Consider the following 21,244-nt stretch of genomic DNA (forward strand, 5'->3'; position numbering starts at 1 on the left):
CCATTTGTATATGCAGAAATATGTAATAGACAGTGATTATTTAAGTGGAGTGGTTATTTAAAGTTGTAGATGGGCCTGAAGAGGCAGACAAAGAGAAAGCAGCCACAGTGTATCTGATATATTGAACTTCAACCTGAAACTCTGAACTGACAGTTGAAACACACCTGCAACAAACTCCAGCTCTAAATATGGTCAGTGTATAGTTCAGACGTTGAAAATGGGTTATGATAGACAGATTAATACATGTGTAAAATTCCAAATGCAAATATCCAGCATTTTCACAAGAACAAATTTTCATGGATAACCATCTTTCCTTATTACTACACCTTTTTTTCCTTTAAATTATACTACTTTTCCTGAAAACTGAAAGTTGTGTAGATTGTTCTCTTTCTTCACATTCTTTTCAGCGCACACCCATTTTAAGATGCTATAGATTCCTAACTTAGGTTAACTCCTTTGCACATGCTATTCATTTTCAAACTTCAGTTTTGAACAACTATAGTTTAATAGAGATTAAGCATACTTTAGAATGCAAATGTGCCACTTTACCAAATAGTACAGATTTTCTATGGAGTAAAGAATGAAGATTCATCCATGTGTACATTAACACTTTGCCTTGGTCAAACAAGTCACATGTTTAATACATTTTCAAAAATGCCACTTCCAACTCAGCACACGCACATTCACACAGAAACATACAGACATCCAAATCCACTTTTCATGTAAAAAATCTATGTCTGACGTATTAAAGGAAGTATATTTTCTATTGGGTATTTTTCATGTATTTTAGTAATGTTTGAGTATGAATTCTTGTTCCTTTTATAATTAATATATAAAGTTTAGAGAAAGCATGGTGAGGAATGATAGGGTTTAGAATATGCATGTATTTACCTATAGACACATAAGTGAAAATCATTTTCCTGGTACCTACATACAATGATATGCATTTCTATATGAAAATTTAAAAATGAATTATTGATTGGTTATGCAGTTCTGCCATGAGGTAGATATGTAATTTTCGTCCACTTCTTTTGAAGAGTTTCTACTTTACAGCATCCAGTCCTACTTAGTTTAAGAAGTAAAGTTTCCTTTGTATTTCTCTTAGACTAGAATGTTCACAGATATCCTAATGCAAAGAAAGTAGACTTTTAAGTATCTGAAGAGAATGTCTTGGTTCGTAGATTTCCATACATTGGGAGGTTACTTTTTCCCTCCCAATTAAATGCAAGGACGTTACATCAATATGTTTTGAGTATCTTCAGATTTTCAAAATATCATTCTGAATTGGTGGTATCTCATTGTGAGGTTTTCAGGGTTTAGCCTGGCAGCTAACATGAAGAAACTAAATTATTCTGGATTTTATTATCCAAGCAAACTAGTTACCAACAGTTTACGCTATAAACCTGTGTTTAAAACACAGAGAAGAATGTGGTCTATCTTCCTTTCTATGGGGAGCCTTTTTAGGAGGACTTGTGGTCTCAACCAGTAGTGAACCCCTGCTGAGGAAAGCAGGGTTTCCTACCAACATGCCATCTAATGAAAAGGAAAGATCCTTCATAATCTAGATTTTAAGACCTGCGACTCTAAAGCATGGCCAAGTATCTTTTTATTTCATTTTCCCCAAACTGGCTCAAAAATTAGCTAAGGAAAAATCTTGTTAAGGTTGAATTTAGAAATAATATTTCAGAAGGAAATAGAGATTCATAAGAAATAAAAATTCAGATAGAATAATCAGATAGAAAACTAGAGTAAATGTTTTGTGACACAATAGGAATTGCACAAAGCGCAAGATTTTGAGAAACAGCATCTTTTAATGTTTGAAACCAGTCTTTCTGGGGTGACTATGAAAGCAAGAAATATTACAACAGATAACTATGAATGCACATTATGTACTTGATGATCTTCCACACCATAATATCTGCGTTATCATTTACACCTCTTAGTAATAGCACAGCATTCTGAAGTTTCCAAGCATAAGCTGTATGCAACTGAGCAGAAAGATGAAAATTAGCTCAGGTTTCCAGAAGAGCTGGGCTTTCCTGGTGGCTCAGCTGGTAAAGAATCCATCTGTAATGCAGGAGGCCTGGGTTCAATCCCTGGGTTGGGAAGATCCCGTGGAGAAATAAAAATACTGGATTGTACCCAAGCCACATCTGTAGAAACTGAAATCCATTCCATTGTGAACATGTTGAATTTTAAAAGGTGCTTTTGTTGTTGTTCAAAGTATGGATTTTAATGACATTTTAATAATCCTTTGAAATGTGCTTCTGCTTAGTGCCAAAAAAAAAAAAAGTGACACAAGTTATTCAACTATAAGGTATATTTTGCAAAAATAAAGCATATTAAATCTTCATTTTATAGGTCGATATTAATAATGGTCCTGATGTAACTGGTGCACAAAGACTCATTTGCTTCCTGGAAAGGAAAAGAAAAGTAAGTACTTACTGGAAAGCTGTGGAAAAATGAAACAGGTAATGTTTAAATTCTATACTGAAGGTGTCATATTTTCTAGTGATTAGCCCAATTTCTCCAGCTGGAGAGAAAAATTCTGTGATGCATTTTATCGATAAAGCAATTATTTTCCCATTCCAGGGAACATGGAAGTTTCCTCCCCAACTCTCAAGAGCTGCACACAGTCAGATAAGGAGGGTCACTAATTATATCTGCTTTGCATGAGCATTTCCACTCCTTGCTGTCCCTTCAGACCATCCTCCGTTTAGCTGTGTATGTACTACTGCTTTAGAAAAGACTGTTGGCTTGTTCTCTTTGTGATCCATTGAGTAAAACCACACCTTCACTCTACCATCTTTGCTTTATTCCCTCTAGTACATCCATCTCCTTATTTTTCAATTATCTATAAATCTTCCAAAAGGCATAATTGTTGTGATATTCAAAACTGAGGTTTGTTTAAGAACATCTATTATCTGGGATTTTTCTAAATCTAGTAAATAAATTAATCTACATAAAAAATTTTCTCTATCTGAAAAGAAAAAAAAAAGATATGTCATTGTGTAAAAAGCAGTAATTTTCCTTATAACAATCAGATGTTAAGGCAAACCAGTATATTAATACATGTTGAGAAAGGAACTCTGGGAAATTTTCAGTCTTTCGCCTTCATATAGCCAGGTACAAAACCATGATAACTGATGTTCAGGGTTCATTAAGCACTGATGAAATTGTTCATGTAGTTTCAATAGAGAACAATATAGAAAAAAATTTACCACTATTGTACTTCATTTTGAAAAGCATGTTTTTCCACTTGAACAAACTGTATTATATTTTAATTTTTCAGTGGATGATCTTTTTGTTTATTATATAAATTGGATTACTTTGTTTAATTATTATTAGGCTGATGACAGGTCTTAAAGGTGATGCAATATATCCTTTATGTGTTATGATGTGAGTGTATTAGTTTAGCATTTTGAATACATTCTTATCAAATGGGTTGTAGAATTGTCCTGTCTTCTTTTTAGTAAGTAGTGACAGAAATCAGAAAGAAAGATTGAGGTGCCTTCCTAGGCTCAAACTCAAAATCTCATAATCCAAAAAAAAAAAAAATTGATCCAAATTTTCCATTTAATTTTTCTTGACATTCACTTTGACTGATATCACACTTTGAAAATGGATAATTTTGCTCTGTTTAAATTTATGACTTTCAGAAATGACTCCATAATTTACAATGGATGCTAATGAATCCTTGCTTATTGGAAACTCATAAAATATTATTAGGGAATAGCGGTGATAATTCGTATAAAATCATTACCATGACTTTGGCACATACTAAAAGCTCAGTAATTATCAATAGCAGCTCCAGAATTTCTACATAAGACAACTTAAAATCCGCACTTGGATTGGAAGCATATAGCAACAAGACTTGTTTTAAGTTATGGTTTTTCATAGCAAGTATATTGCTTTTACTTTGATTGTATATATTTTTTGATGTTCCTGGAAAGATGGCAGATAGAAACTATGGGTCACACCTATGCCATGTATGATTATTAAAGAAAGGCTCAGGGAAGATACATTCAGGCATTCATTCCTCTGTGTATAAGAGGGCATGGGCAGTAGTATCTAAAGCACAGAGGCTTAAAACACCTCTATAGTTTTTGCCAAAACTCAAATCTGTCTGTATTTATCTGATTTTTCCTGTAAACTCTGAGTAATGTAATTTTGTTACAAACATGGTTTGTCTTCTGTTTTCTTGTACTGTTATATTCAATTTAAGCTCATGTATTTTAATCATTCATTAGGGCTTCCACATTACACATTTGTGGTACACATTGTGATTTTGGATAGCATGTATATATGCAACAATCCTGTTCATATTAATACGCTATTTTCATTTTAAAGTGGCATATTTTATCTTATTTTATCTCTATCATTTATTGTTTTCATTTGTCATTAATTTTTAACTCATTTCCTTTTCCTTTTTATTTTCTCTTCCCTTGTAAATTCCAGTCTCCCCAAATATCCACCATCTTCAATTTTACATAAATTTCCTTAGTGACCTGTTAATTAGCTGTAATTTTAATATAATTAACTAGCTAGAAATAAGAAGTACATATATAGCTTTTGTGCAGTATTCTTTGTCACACATCATGTGACAATTTCCTATTTTAGCCCATTCCTCCCAGATTCATTGATGTTTTGATTTTCATTAAGCTTCAAAACTTCAAGGACGTATCAGAAATGATAGTTGGCCAGACATGTGCAGAAATATTTACAGCCTAACTTGTAACCCCTTTTTGATGAAATAGCAAGTAATATATAAATGAATGTTACTAAAGCCATATGTATATTGTTATATATTTTACTTACTTATTTTGCATTCTTCAGTCTACATGCACAGTATGATATTGTAAAAGCAATAAATATCACTGCACCAACACTCATTAAGATCATTTCTATCAGGGCAAGGAGGTTTATTTTTCCAATCACTTGATTTCTGAACATTTCTGCCTTCTCATCACCAATAGTGGCAGTCTGCAATCAAGATAACTATTAGCATTATTTCATTTCATTAGCTTCACAAGTTACTCAAAACTCTCCACTTTTGTATCAGTCCTTTATGAAAACACTGTGTTAGTTATCTTCATAAGACAAGCCAATGAAAGTCCTTTTGTATATCAAAGAAAGCAATAAATGTCAAGGTTGAATATTTAGAGAAATACAATTTTCCTCCCTTGAACATGTTATATGCACTGACTTTATTGATCTATACAACAGTCTCATGGAAATATCTTTAAGTTTTCCAAAGAATGTTTCCTAGTGACAGAGGGAAATGGCAAAGGTCAACAGTTTCTTTCCTCTAAAGATTTCTGCAGTCCTTTTCCTAATTCTGTGGCTAATGGACTCCATGATTTGTACTAAAAATATCTTGTCAGGTACTTGGATAGACTGCTGACATTTATTCTTACTTGCTCATTATAAGCTTAACTTGCTTTTATTAGCACTATAATAGTCACAGTGAGTTCTTGGAGTTACATATATCCGTACCTCTTTCCTAGCACAAGCAGTATGATAAGAAAAATATTTTCTAGTCATATTATGAAAATAATCTAAAATTTTAGGAAGTACTTCATCTTCCAGAAATAAAAGCACTGGAAACTAATGTAAACCTTGATATTTCTGTGTAGCTTGGTTCTCTGAAAATATTTATATATTTAATAACATATAAACTCGCTCATATAAGTAATGGAACATATACAACTTCAAATTCTATACATGTATATTCTATTTTCACACTTTGAAAGCTTTTCCTATGTTTATCATTTTTGATGACTAATAGATAAAAATACTAACCTCATTAAGCCAAAGAATAGGCACCAAATAGTTGTGCTTCAGACCCTTTAATGCTCTGTAATAAACATTGAAAATAATTATGAAAATATATACTAAAATAATACAAATATTTAATACAAATGTTAATAACTGCTAGTGTAAATAAGTGTTCAGGAATTTCTGAACATTTTAAAAAATTCTAAAAAATTACAAATTACTAAGTTTCTTGTTCCCTATAATGAATCCTTTAAATTTTAATATGTCTGTTTCTCAGACATCTTTCATTCGTATAAATCTTTCTAATACAGATTTCTAACTAGATTGACTTTTTGTAAGTATATATTTTCCCTTTTGATAATTTATACCCAGTAAACTTGAATTTTAAAAACAATTGTTATGGAAGTATTTGGACAACTAGCAAAATGAGCATTGTCACCAAATGCTAATACCAGAATATGTATAAATACCATTTCAATAGGTACTAGATATAATTCTAAATTACAAAGTTATAAGCATTTAGGAATTATTTCATGATATTAAGCCAAAGAGAAGTTTTAATTTTGTACTATTTCTGCTTAATTTCATACATATATTCACTTTCTGACAAGAAAATACTAAAAATTTAATGAACCTGTTGAAGAGACTCACACAATATTTTTTGCTGGCTTAACTAGCATATTGATCTGCAGCCGTTGTGCAAATTGTAAAGTGAATCCAGTTATCTAAAAAGAGAGAAACTAAAATAATCACCAACTTCTTTTAAATAATTCGTTTATAATATCTAAAACTTATTGTTATAGAAATTAAGGTGAAACTGTAGTACTTAAAACTTATGAAATTAATTAATTGAACATATTAAATATTATGTACATAAAACTTCATAATTACATTTTTGTGTATATGCACGAGTGTATACACACGTGTGTATATATGCACACACACACACAATTTCTTTGCCCAAACTACTATCAAGGTTTTCATTAGATCTGTGATATTTATGTGATTGGTTTTGGGAAATCAACAATAGTAGTGAACTCATATAGTCAGTTTAAATCCTGAACTATATATGGCCAAAAATATATTCAGTCAGAACCTGTGTATCATCGGTATAATTACAGCATTACTTCTAGTATTATTTAAAATGAAATGTGGCTACTAAAATGCTAGCATGCCATTTAACTTTTGAAAAGAATATTTGAAATAAATTAAAAGTTGAAACTGTTACAGTACAGGAAACCTAATAGATTTTTCTAGATGCTAAGTATATCTTGCTTTAAATGCACATATACCCATAAAATCTTTTAGTTCCTTGTAATCTACAGTGTCCCCTCATATAAGCAATATTCACAGTTAAGTATAAAATGAGAATAAGATTGTAATTTATACTAAATTGTTTTAATTCAATTATAATAATAACATCATTTCTATTCATGAATTATGAACAATTAAAAATGCTTATAAAATTCTATATGTTGAAAAAGTAAAATAGAGTTACTTTGGCATTTCATAAGCAACAATAGGAAGATAGCCAACATTATTTTCCTTGAAGTAAAAGTAAGTAAATATACACACATCACTCTATGTAGACTAGATAACCAACAAGAGTCTACTATATACCACAGGGAACTACACTCAGTATTTTTTAATAAGGGAAAAGAATCTGAAATATATATATATATATAAAAATATGACTAAACCACTTTGCTATACACCTGCAATTATATGGCATTGTAAATCAACTATAATTCACTAAAAAAATTAATTTATCTACATTGTGATATAATAAATATCATAAATATGATTAACAGAAAGAAGAAAATTTAATTTTTCTTTCAGTAAAATGTACTAAACCAATCAGATCAATAATATATTTGCTTACAGGTTCAACATCTAAGTATGTGCTGTGTTCCTCTTCATTTGGACTTAAGCCTTCAATAGGTTCTGCAATTTCAGGACTTGCATGTAGAAAATGAGGAAGTGAAATGTACACAGGTCTTCCTGAAAACAGTGTTTAAGAAACATTTGGGATAAATTATTTTCCTCATTTCATATAGCACTCAGAAAAGATTTCCTTGAAAATAAAGCTTTTTAACTTAAAAAAATAGAAAAAGAAACATAGAGTTGCCTTGAATAGAAATTGAGGGATAAGGGTGAGGGAAAAGTATTACATCTGATCACTTTTGATCAGAAATAAAACATAAACTTCTGTTGTTCATCCCTTAAGTGTTTATTTTCAATATATAAAGCTTAGCTACTGAACACATAGTTATTAATACAACCATATACCTTCATGTTTCAGGCAGTAATATGTCTCTGAGAATTTATTTAAGAGGCTTTTCTTTCTTTATTATCACCTACTAGGCTTTTCTTTCTTTATTCTCACCTACTCCAACATGAAGATAAGCAAAATGAGAGAGACTCCCAATTTATTGATTGAATCAACTTTTGTTTCAGAGACATCTTGAAATATGCTTACTTTTATTTACCATTTCCTAGCGTAAAAAAAGTTACAAAAATGTCAGATAGATAAGTTGGGATGCTCAGAGTATTCTGAGAATTATTTTCATTTTGCTCTATATCTAAAAGGAGCAGAGATTCTGCACAGAAAAGGAAACCGTCAAAAATGAAAGGCTGCCTAATGAGTGGGAGAAAATATTTGCAAAACACATGAGTAACATACAAAATATACAAGGAATTCACACAACTGAAAAAATAACGCAATTAAAAAATGAGCAGAGGACCTAAAGAGACATTTTCCAAAGTAGCTCAGGGAAGTATCAGTGTGGTTTTATCTAAATGAAATTTTGCAACACGGAAACAACTGGGGCCTTGAAAGTGGGACAGAAATGAAAGAAAAAGTCCTACTATTACCCTTACTTTCTGCCCTTACTGCTTTCTCACTTTAGATTTCTTGTAGAAAAGGAATCCTGAGTGAAGTTTACATTTTAAAGAATATTGCAGATTAGGCCATGAATTGTGACATGAGAACTTTTGCATACCTTCTTTGCATTTGCTAATATCTAGCACACCATATAAGGTGCAATCCTTGGAGATAATTTTTTCTGTGCAGAAACAATGGTTGTCTGGATTTTGAAGTGGAGATGCAAAAACCCTGGATGGAAGAACAAATCTATACACAGGGATTCCTTTTAGATTAATTTCGGCTCCAAACACAGCGTAAAATGACCTAAACACAGATAAGAAAGACCTTCATTTGGGGAACCTCATTCTGGAGATTCTTTTTTTTTATATTTATATTAAATTAATTTATATTATTGCTTTAAATTAGAAAATCTGGATATAATCTTGTTAGAATTCTTGCTTAATTCCCTAGAAAAAAAGTTCTTGTAATCCTTTGTCCATGGAATTCTTTCAGGCAAGAATACTGTAGTGGGTAGCCATTCCTTTCTTCAGGGCATCTTCCCAACTCAGGGATCGAACCCAAGTCTCCTGCATTGCAGGCAGATCTGTCTGAGCCACCAGGGAAGCCCATTTTATGACACACCAAGGCTCAATACCTACCTGAGTATGAACTATTTTTACCTTTGTTTTCAAACTCTTCAGAAAATAATTTTTGTTTCAAAATTACTATGGAGTAGTTATATTGAAGGCATTTTCAGAGCTACTTTCTTCTGTAAATTAAATATTTATATAACTGGGCTTCTCTTGTGGCTCAGGTGGTAAAAAATCTGCCTGCAGTACAGGAGACCTGGGTTTGATCTCTGGGTTGGGAAGATCCCCTGGAGGAGGAAATGGCAATCCACTCCAGTATTCTTGCCTGAAGAATTCCCTGGACAGAGGGCTACAATCCATGAGGTTGCAAAAGAGTTTCGCATTGTTTTTCAGATTCTTTTCCATTATAGGTTATTACAAGGTATGGAGTATAGTTCCTGTGGTTTGCACTAGGACCTTGTTGTTTATTTTATATAGAGTAGTCTGTCTATGTCAATTCCAGACCCCTAGTTTATCCCTCTTCCACTTTCACCTTTGGCAACTGTCAGTTGATGTTCTATGTCTGTGAAACTGTTTCTGTTTTGTAAATGAGTTTATTTGTACCATTTTTAAGATTCCACAAAGAAGTGACATCATATGATATTTGTCTTTCTCTGACTTACTTCACTTAATATGGTAATCAGTAGATTCATCCATGTTGCTGTAAATGGCATTATTTCATTCTTTTTATGTCTTGAGTAATGGTCCATTGTATATATACACCAGGTCTTTATCCATTCAGCTGTTAATGGGCATTTAGGTTGCTTGCATATCTTGCCTGTTATAAATGGTGCTGCTGAGAAACTGGGGTGCATATACCTTTTCTAATTAGAGTTTTTGTCTTTTCTGGGTATATGTTCAGGAGTAAGATTGCTGGCAACTCTATTTATATTTTTTAAGGAACCTCCATTCTGTTTTCCAAAACTGCTGCACCAGTTTACATTCTTATCAACGGTACGGAAGGGTTCCTTTTCCTCCATATCCTCTCCAGAATTTATTTGTAGCTGCTTTGATGATGGTCATTCTGACTGGTGTCAAGTTGATACCTCATTGCAGTTTTGATTTGCATTTCTCTGCTAACTAGCAATGTTGAACATTTTTTTCACATGCCTACTAGTCATCTGTATGTCTTCTTTGGAGAAATGTCTATTTAGGTCTTCGGCCCATTTTTTGATTGGGTTGTTGTTGTTGTTTTGATATTGAGCTGTGTCAGCTGTTTGTATCTCTTGGAGACTAAACCCTTTTGAGTTTGATTGTTTGTGAATAATTTTTCCCAGGCTGTAAGTCCTTTTTAGATTTTGTTTGTGGTTTCCTTTCTTCTGAGTTTTATTAGGTCTTATCTGTTTGTTTTTGCTTTTACTTCTGTTGCCCTGGCACGCTAACCTAAGAAAACATTGCTGCTATTTATGTCAGAGAATATTTTGCCTAGGTCCTTTTCTAGGAGTTTTATGGTGTTGTTTCTTATATCTAGGTGTTTAGGCCATTTTGCATTTATTTTTGTGTATATTGTGTGAGTGTATTCTAGATAAGTTGCTTTGTTTTAGACTTTTCTGATTTTTGAGGGAGACCTGTATTGCTATAAACATCCCTCTTATGGCTGCAGTTGCTGCATCTCATAGACTTTGTTTGGTTATATTTTCATTGTCATTAGTCTCAAGGTATTTTTAATCTCCTCTGATTTCATCATAGATTTTTTTTTTTTTTTAGTAGCGTGTTGTTTAGTCTCCATGTAGTCTTTTTTTCTCATTTCTCTTTTTGTGGTTGATTTCTAGTTTCCTGCCATTGTGGTCATAAAAGATGCTTAAAGTAATTTCTAAGCATCTTAGAAATTGTTACATTTTTTGGAGCTTATTATATGTCTTAGTTTGTGGTCTGCCCTTTAGAATGTTCCATGTGCACTTGAAATGAATACACAGTAGTCTGGTTATCTTAGGATGTAATGTTCTAAAAATATCAATTAAGTCTAATTGCTCTGTTGTGTCATTTAGCATCTCTGTTGCCTTATTGATTTTCTGTAAGAACAATCTGTTCCTTGATGTCTGTGAGGATGCTGTGAACACACTGAGAATGAGGCTGCTATCGTGGGGCCATGCCCTACCATTTTACTAGTTTAGCAAAAGAAAGAGAATGTCTTGCTTAGAAATGAAAAAGAAGAAAATGATTTGCATTATGCAAAATATTCTTCTATAACTTTCAATTTTTTAAAAAGCTTATTAACATATTATGAATTCTATATTTATTTTTAATACATCAAGAAAAAACTTCCTAGAGAATATATTTTATTTTTCTCAAATACTAAGATTATTAAGTATGAACTTCTGGGTCTGTGTTTTGTCACTTGGTGAAAGAATTCTGACTTACAGAACTATATCAGTGACTGTCTTACCTGCAAATGTCAGCGGAAAAGAATTGTAGTACCCGATTCTTCTCAATGAAAGGTGGAAATGTGGCTCCGTCTATTTAGAAATCAAGCCAACAGCAAGGGATTAGGTGGAGTATGTGTCCTAGAAAAATCTGGAAATCTTGATTTTAGCTTGTTTAAGAGAAATATGCAAACTGTACATATAACATTGATATTCTCCAGTAGCCACATTTAAAAAATAAAACAAGTATCAGGTATATTTTATATCACCCACCATATCCAAAATATAATTTAAACTTGTAATCAACATAATAATTAACAAAACTCCAGATCTAATATTTACTTACAGCCTATCTCTATTTATTCTGGCTGCTTAAGTGTGAATATGGCTAGTAGCTACCATATTCAACAAGTCTATATACTATACACATTCACTGGTATCCATTCATATTAACTTTTCCTACCCCTTAAAAATAAAGTTTAAAATGTGTACAATGGCAAAACCACAGGTTGTTAAAACTGTGATTGTGTTCACTTTTTGAAATCCCTACCATATATGTAGAGTAGCACTTTTCTTACCTTGAGGTTCATTTGGAACTCCTGTTTGGTAAATGTTGTTCTTACTTTAAATAGTGATTCATTCATCTGCCCTAACAGCAGATTAATATTTTTAAGTCATTTATTTAATTCTCTCACTAAATAGAATTTCCTGAATATGTTGGGGAAAGCACACATGAAACTAAAAAGGACATTTGTAGAGTTTATTGAATCTCTGCTATGGTTATGAGGGCTTCCCAGGTGGCTCAGTGGTAACGAATCTGTCTGCCAACCACGATATGTGGATCCGATCCCTAGGTCAGGAAGACCCCATGGAGAAGGAAATGGTAACCCACTCCAGCATTCTTGCCTGGGAAATCCCATGGACAGAGGAGCCTGGCAGGCTATAGTTCATAGGATTGCAAAGAGTCGGACACAACTTAGCAAGTGAACACTATAGTTATAATCCATGGCATACAGTGGATATAAGAAGAAATAGCTAGACAGTTCCTCCATTTACTCCACAAATGAATATCACCAAAATGAGCCACCACTGAATGTGTTTGTTCAAAACAGTAAAACCTATCCTTCAATTATGAATACATGCTCTTTTTTGGTAACTGCACTAACTTTGTGATCTTATTACATTACACTTCTACTCCTGTGATAAGTGAAATGCAACAGATGATCGCAGTGAATTAGATCATGATATTGAGAGTATGGAAAACTGAAAATTAGCTTAAATTCCCAAGATTGTTCCTGAATGGGCATTGTCTGTGACTACCTTCCCAACACCTTAGTCATAAAAGAAAAGAATGTATTGAAAATCTTTAAAAAAAAAAATCATGAAATATCATTGAAGATTATGTCATAGAGACCAGCAATTATAGTGGGTCATGATTATTAACTGATGTTAGCCAGGCTCTCGTTCTTTAGTACATCCAAATGTAAATCAATATTATCAGTTTATATCTCTTTAAGTTTGTTGAAGAAGGTAGAGGAAGTATTTCAGAATCATGATTAAAACTCCTTAGAACCTTTTCATTAATCTCTTTTCCTAGTGCAGTAACCAAGAATCTCTCTCACAGGGTTTCATCAGAGACCCTGGCCTGTCTAATCAACCTTTGCTCCTAGTTAATTTTACTGCTATTTTCTTCTTTCTTTTAACTTTGTGCCTGATGCTCATGTATTTATGTTATTATCATTAATAAGTCCACTTCCCTGGTTGCTCAGATGGTAACGCGTCTGTCTACAATGCAGGAGACCTGGGTTCGATCCCTGGGTTGGGAAGATCCCCTGGAGAAGGAAATGGCAATCCACTCCAGGGCTATTGCCTGGAAAATCTCATGGACAGAGGAGCCTGGTAGGCTACAGCCCATGGGGTCTCAAAGAGTCGGACATGACTGAGCGACTTCACTTCACTTCACTTCTACCTGCTTTTTAAAAAAATATCTTTGTTTCTTAGTTTTGGACAAAACAATGTTTAATTTTTTCTTAAACCCATAAAGACCCCTTTACTATTTAGGAGAAGCACAGTATATTTCAGCTTCCCAGGTGGCTCAGTGGTAAAGAATCTGCCTGCAGTCCAGGAGACACAGGTTTGATCCCAGGGTCAGGAAGACCCCCTGGAGAAGGAAATGGTAGCCCACTCCAGCATTCTAGCCTGGGAAATCCCATGGACAGGGGAACCTGGAGGGCTACAGTCCATCGGGTTGCAAGAGAGTCAGATAGAACTTAGTGACTAAACAACAGCATATTTCTGTCTCTATCTGAGGGTACAGTATGAAGTTTATGCTTATGAAATTACTAGAGTTAGTGGTATTGGTACACTTGACAACTTATTGGAAGAAAGAACTACTTAGAATTTCTTCATACACTTCATGACTCAAAGCGCACTACAAAGCAAAGTTGACAATGGTTTTGCTGGTTTTTTTCTACGAGTGTTAAAAATTAAGTAAAGTAGAAAATTAAGTAAACATGCAAAATTCATCAGCACATTTGCAAAAGTAAACACTTCCTATGTTTGCTTTCTATTCCCTACCTTTTATCTAACTTTGTATTTAACATTTTTCATCTTTATTATATTACTTTCCTATAAAGTATTGCCTAACTGACTTTATAAACATTATACTGTTCTTCGGGGCTTCCCTAATAGCTCAGTTGGTAAAGAATCCACCTGCAATGCAGGAGACCCCGGTTCGATTCTTGGTTGGGAAGATCCCCAAGAGAAGGGATAGGCTACCCACTGAAGTAGTCTTGGGCTTCCCTGGTGACTCAACTGGCAAAGAATGTGCCTGCAATACGGGAGACCTGGGTTCAATCCCTGGGTTGGGAAGATCTGCTGGAGAAGGGAACAGCTACCCATTTCAGTATTCTGGCCTGGAGAATTCCATGGACTGTATAGTCCATGGGGTCACAAAAAGTCAGACGTGACTGAGTGACTTTCACTTTCTGCTTCTTAGCAACTGAAAGCTCACTTCATGGTATCTGATTTAGCTTTTGATAATTGCACTTCTTAACTGATGCTTTTGAACTGTGGTGCTGGAGAAGACTCTTGAGAGTCCCTTGGACAGCAGGGAGATCCAACCAGTCCATTCTGAAGGAGATCAGCCCTGGGATTTCTTTGGAAGGAATGATGCTAAAGCTGAAGCTCCAGTACTTTGGCCACCTCATGGGAAGAGTTGACTCATTGGAAAAGACTCTGATGCTGGGAGGGATTGGGGGCAGGAGGAGAAGGGTATGACAGAGGATGAGATGGCTGGATGGCATCACTGACTCGATGGATGTGAATTTGAGTGAACTCTGGGAGTTGGTAATGGACAGGGAGGCCTGGCATGCTGTGATTCATGGAGTCACAAAGAGTCAGACATGACTGAGCGACTGAATTGAACTGAACCATACTCTAAATCTAAGTACATAGTACTTTTTCGTAACTCTAATTCAGAATGTTCATTTTTGCATACATTTCTCATTGTTAGGTTACCGGTAACCTTATTTTTGTTGTTGTTGTTCTTTTCTCTCTCTTTCTGACCATCTTATTCAAAATAGAGCTCTGCTTGAAAGTTCACTGATTCTACTTCAGCTTGAAATCTTTGGAGGCATAACTTATCTTTTTTAATTATGTTGATATTTTAATTCTTTCAGGTTTAAGTGATTATCTATACAGTATTTACAAAGGTGTAATCACTACTCTAAACCTCTCTAATGTTTTACTTCTGTGGTCAGGAAGGAGTTCATTACGTGTACAAAACAAACATTTCCCCAGAATGCAGTAAAGGCTCATCCTTGGTGGCTAATTTTGAGAAATTTCATCACATTACACATATATTTACTAAGCCTACATAAAAATAGAGACTCTGAATTACATTGTAGGGATACAGAGATATGTAAATGCATACCCTCAGCTCCAAGAACATTGTAAATATGGAAGTGGATTTTGGGGAAATAGCAGTTGGTTTCACTGTGATTATTACCACAAACCATATGCTCTTTTGGGCTTCCCTGGTGGCTCAGACGGTAAAGAATCTGCCTGCGATGTAGGCGACTGGATTCAATCTCTGAGTCAAGGATATCCCCTGTAGAAGGGAATGGTTACCCATTCCAGTATTCATGCCTGGAAAATTCTTTGGACAGAGGTTGCAGTCCATGGGGTTGCAAAGAGTTGGACTGGACTAAGTGATTAACACTTTCTTTTTCACTTTCATATGCTCTTACCTGTACCATTAATCATTCCACAATGACTTGGCCAATAGGAGAGATGCCTTAGGAATAAAAAGGAAAAAAGAAAATGATCATTTGAAGAGCACCTTTCTCACATCACTTTTTCTATTATGATTCAGTAAGTCTGCTAAAATAATAACTATTGATTAGCCTGTATGTGACAAATGCTAAGTTTAAGAAATGTTTTAAGCCATTTGGTCTATGTTTTGCTTGAAGTCTGCATCTTGTTGAGATAAAGGAAGTGCCTGAAGCAATTAAGTGACCAGATTATAAAACAAAAACTGCCAAATGTTGTTAATTAGAAACCACACGGAACAGAAACAGTTCTGCAAAAAGAAAATTGAGAAATACTTGTCCAAAATTTTAACCTTTTAGGAGAAAGTTCCCCACCTAGGGAGAAATGGATTATTTGATAGTATGTTTTATTCACACTGAATAGGATGAAGATATTAAATGGTTAACTGATATAAACTCAGTGTGAAGGATAATAAGGGAGTGTAGAGGAGAAAAGAAAGAGAAGCAGATATTGGATCAATAGAGATTAGAAACACGGATAATCAATTTATACTTTCCACTTCTTTTAACTCTTGCATGAACTGGCATTTAAATAGGGCAAAGTTTATTAATTTATACTCTTGTACCTGCATAAATTTTATATATATATATATACATATATATATATAATATTTATTTATATATGGAAACAATGAAAACAATAGTGGTGATAGTTTCTCTGCATACTCAGACACTTTTTGGTGATAGGAAATGAGTTTTTCACACTCCTAACATATCATCCAGTAAGATGTCAAGGCAAGTCGTTGCTTCTTTTTTAAACAGAATAAGCTGCTCAGTCTGCCATGATTAGTCTTGCCATGGTCAAGTAACCATGGTCTTGCTATGGTTAAAGTAACCTTGTCCTAATCTCAAACTCTTGTGAAGTTCTTACTCCAATTAGGAGCACTTAGTAATTCTCCTCAAAACCTCTCTCTAATATTGAAATGGAAGCAATGCTCACTTTCCTCTATATACAGACACCGATGTGATTCCCCTAAAATGAGCATTTAGAAATATTTTTTCCCTCCATTAGACTTTTATATTAAAAAAAAAGTGTGATTAGGTCTCTGTAGAAGGAAAAGGATTACATGAGTATTTAACAGTTTTATGCAATTTTTTAGATAACTCAGTGTCACATAATGATTAATCTATAAAAATATTTCATCTCTTTTGATTTTGATCACTTTATTCTTTGTCAGGAAATCACTGATCTAAAACTAATTTTAACTTTGAAGAGAAACTTCTGTCTCCCTTGATATTTATTGAGGTTCTTCCTGTTTTAGACACAATGAATTAGGTGTACTCCAGATAAATAGTCAGGAGTTAGGGAAAAGCAGGAAATCATGGCTGTATGAACGTATCTCATTCTATTACTACTTCACAGGAGGTGTGCTTTTTATTTTTCAAGTTTAATATGTCAGTTTTAGAATAGGAAATAATAATTCCATTTTGTGTTGATAAATATTTTAAAAAGCTGAGTTATCAATAAAATCATTTTGAGAAAATTTTGAAAGAGAAAGTCATGAAAGCACTGGCATGGATTCATTAAGCTGCCATATTTACAGACATACTTTGTCATGTCCTGGGAATAAGCAGTTTTTATATTTCATGCTCAGTTCAGTCGCTCAGTCGTGTCCGACTCTTTGCGACCCCATGAATCGCAGCACGCCAGGCCTCCCTGTCCATCACCAACACCAAAAATAAAACATCAGTAAGATATACTGGATGCTAAAATGATGAGTTGACATATTGATTTTCTTCCTTTTCATTTGCAGTTATGTAATTTTATGGTATATGATAATACCAGTTATTCAGCAGAGATGGAAATAGTCCCTTTAGATTTCTTTATGTAAGAAAACTTGTTCATCAAGATTAATCCTCCAGTGGGGCTGATGTTCAGCACCTATGCACTAGTGTGATCAGTTGTCACAACTAAAGGTTTAATGCCTGATAGACCAGGAGTTTCTAGGGCTGAGATATAGGCAGCTCTGTTCCATAGGTTGATGCCTGTGCCTTACCAGTTGGTAAATAAGTTTCTCGTCTGCCTTAGAGTATCCTAGTCTCACACACACACACACACACACACACACACACACACACACAGACACACTTTGCTTGAATACTTACTTTTTGCCTTTATATGTGTCAATTCTGGCAACTTTGCTTATGTCATCTTTTCCACTGAAAACTTTATAAATTCCATCTGCAGTATTGTTGTACTGAAGAGATTCATACAAGAAAAAATTACTTCTAAAACAAGCCATGCTTTCCAAATTATAAAATATGTAATTAACTCAATTTTGCATTTCTCAGACATTGGTTGTTCACGACTGTTTTGTGTGATTTGAAATATATAAGCAAATAAATTTTCATAATTACTGATTTTTATTTTTTTTATAAAAACGAGATATAGAAGGTGCCTAGAAACAAGTGCTAGATGCTGAGACAAAGGAAGAAAACATATCAGAAGCTGACATGATCCAACCCCACTATTTACTAGCATGTGAGATGACTGCAATTGTGTAGTAGTTTGTTGTAAATCTATTCTTTGTTGTAATTAAGCCAGAAAGGCCATTTTGATCACTAGTCCTGTTATATTGAGGTGAGGGGATAGGGAACAAATCCTATGAGACCATGTCATATTTCTAGAAATTTTCTCTGTTATGATCTTTGAAAGTGGTTACTAAAAATCACGATGGTATGATCACTCACCTAGAGCCAGACATCCTGGAATGTGAAGTCAAGTGGGCCTTAGAAAGCATTACTATGAACAAAGCTAGCGAAGGTGATGAAATTCCAGTTGAGCTATTTCAAATCCTGAAAGATGATGCTGTGAAAGTGCTGCACTCAATATGCCAGCAAATTTGGAAACCTCAGCAGTGGCCACAGGACTGGAAAAGGTCAGTTTTCATTCCAATCCCAAAGAAAGGCAATGCCAAAGAATGTTCAAACTACCGCACAATTGCACTCATCTCACATGCTATAAAGTAATGCTTAAAATTCTCCAAGCCATGCTACAGTATTACGTGAACCGTGAACGTCCAATTGCCAACATCTGCTGGATTATGGAAAACGCAAGAGAGTTCCAGAAAAACATCTATTTCTGCTTTATTGACTATGCCAAAGCCTTTATTGTGTGGATCACAATAAACTGTGGAAAATTCTGAGAGTGATGGGAATACCAGATCACCTGACCTGCCTCTTGAGAAACCTGTATGCAGGTCAGGAAGCAAGTTAAAACTGGACATGGAACAACAGATTGGTTCCAAATAGAAAAAGGAGTACGTCAAGGCTGCATATTGTCACCCTGTTTATTTAACTTATATGCAGAGTACATCATGAGAAACGCTGGGCTGAAAGAAGCACAAGCTGGAATCAAGATTGCCTGGAGAAACATCAATAACCTCAGATATGCAGATGACACCACCCTTATGGCAGAAAGTGAAGAGGAACTAAAAAGCCTCTTGATGAAAGTGAAAGGAGAGTGACAAAGTTGGCTTAAAGCTCAACATTCAGAAAATGAAGATCATGGCATCCGGTCCCATCACTTCATGGGAAATAGATGGGGAAACAGTGGAAACGTGTCAGACTTTATTTTTTGGGGCTCCAAAAGTCACTGCAGATGGTGACTGCAGCCATGAAATCAAAAGACGCTTACTCCTTGGAAGGAAAGTTATGACCAACCGAGATAGCATATTCAAGAGCAGAGACATTACTTTGCCAACAAAGGTCTGTCTAGTCAAGGCTATGGTTTTTCCAGTGGTCATGTGTGGATATGAGAGTTGGACTGTGAAGAAAGCTGAGTGTTGAAGAATTGATGCTTTTGAACTGTGGTGTTGGAGAAGACTCTTGAGAGTCCCTTGGACTGCAAAGAGATCCAACCAGTCCATTCTAAAGATCAGTCCTTGGGTGTTCTTTGGAAGGACTGATGCTAAAGCTGAAACTCCAATACTTTGGCCACCTCATGCGAAGAGTTGACTCATGGAAAAGACTCTGATGCTGGGAAGGATTGAGGGCAGAAGGAGATGGTGACGACAGAGAATGAGATGGCTGTATGGCATCACCCACTCGATGGACATGAGTTTGAGTGAACTCCAGGAGTTGGTGATGGACAGGGAGGCCTGGCGTGCTGTGATTCATGGGGTCACAAAGAGTCGGACATGACTGAGCAACTGAACTGAAAGATTAGATGGTCTTCCCAGGTGGCACTAGTGGTAAAGAACCTGCCTGCCAATGCATGAGATGTAATGAGAGGTGGGTTTGATCCCTGGGCATGAGATGTAATGAGAGGTGGGTTTGACCCCTGGGTCAGGAAGATCCCCTGGCGAAGGGAATGGCCACCCACTCCAGTATTCTTGTCTGGAGAATCCCATGGACAGAGGAGCCTGGTGGGCTACAGTCCATGGGGTCACAAAGTCAAACATGACAGAAGTGACTTAGCACGCATGCAAGCACACAAAGATAAAATTGTTGTTGTTTAGTCACCCAATTGTGTCCAACCCTTTGTGACCCCATGGACTGCAGCACGCCAGGCCTCCTTATCCCTCACTCATCTCCCAAAGTTTGCCCAAGTTCATCCATTGCATTGGTGATGCCATCCAACCATCTCATCCTCTGATGCCCTCTTCTCCTTCTTCCTTCAACTGTTCCCAGCATCAGGGACTTTTCCAATGAGTCAGCTGTTTGCATCAGATGACCAAAATATTGGAATTTCAGCTTCAGCATCCATCCTTCCAAAGAGTATTCAGGGTTGATTTCCCTTAAGATTGGTTGGTTTGATCTCTTTGCTGTTCAAAGGACTTTCAGGAGTCTTCTCTAGCACCACAGTTCAAAGGCATCAATTCTTTGGCATTCTGCCGCCTTTACAATCCAGCTCTCACAACTGTACATGACTACTGGGAATATTATAGCCTTGACTATACAGACCTTTGTCAGCAGAGTAGTGTCTCTGCTTTTCAACACACTGTCTATGTTTGTCATAGCATTCCTGCCAAGAAGCAATCACCTCTGATTTCATGGCTGCAGTCACTGTCTGCATTGATTTCAGAGTCCAAGAAAAGGAAATCTGTCACTACTTCCACTTTTCCCCCTTCTATTGCCATGGAGGAATGGAGCTGGATGTCATGATCTTAGTTTTTTTTAAATATTTAGTTAAGCCGACTCTTTCAACCCTCATCAAAAGGGTCTTAGTTCCTCTTCACTTTCTGCCATTTAGAGTGGTATCTTCCACATATCTGAGGTTGTTGATGTTTCTCCCTCCTATCTTGATTCCAGCTTGTGGAATCCAGCCTGGGATTT

At 35.1% G+C, this 21,244-nt stretch overlaps 1 protein-coding gene across 4 annotated transcripts in view; it reads right to left on the reverse strand.

Annotated features, from left to right (window-relative positions):
• Positions 1 to 1,791: 1,791 nt before the first annotated feature.
• The window catches only part of LOC138439238 (platelet glycoprotein 4-like), a 41,392-nt gene continuing 21,939 nt past the window's right edge, over positions 1,792 to 21,244 (reverse strand). For all 4 annotated transcript variants that reach the window (XM_069587774.1, XM_069587775.1, XM_069587776.1 and 1 more), the window contains 9 exons: positions 18,074 to 18,165; positions 15,887 to 15,933; positions 11,660 to 11,729; positions 8,781 to 8,968; positions 7,661 to 7,779; positions 6,430 to 6,503; positions 5,803 to 5,857; positions 4,819 to 4,983; positions 1,792 to 2,415 (listed from right to left, as the gene is read on the reverse strand). In XM_069587774.1, coding sequence (XP_069443875.1) covers positions 4,819 to 4,983; positions 5,803 to 5,857; positions 6,430 to 6,503; positions 7,661 to 7,779; positions 8,781 to 8,968; positions 11,660 to 11,729; positions 15,887 to 15,933; positions 18,074 to 18,165 — 810 coding nt within the window. In that variant the 3' untranslated portion in view covers positions 1,792 to 2,415. The remainder of the gene's footprint in view (positions 2,416 to 4,818; positions 4,984 to 5,802; positions 5,858 to 6,429; positions 6,504 to 7,660; positions 7,780 to 8,780; positions 8,969 to 11,659; positions 11,730 to 15,886; positions 15,934 to 18,073; positions 18,166 to 21,244) is intronic.

Source organism: Ovis canadensis, chromosome 4 (assembly GCF_042477335.2).
Source record: "Ovis canadensis isolate MfBH-ARS-UI-01 breed Bighorn chromosome 4, ARS-UI_OviCan_v2, whole genome shotgun sequence".
Classification (NCBI taxonomy): Eukaryota; Metazoa; Chordata; class Mammalia; order Artiodactyla; family Bovidae; genus Ovis; species Ovis canadensis.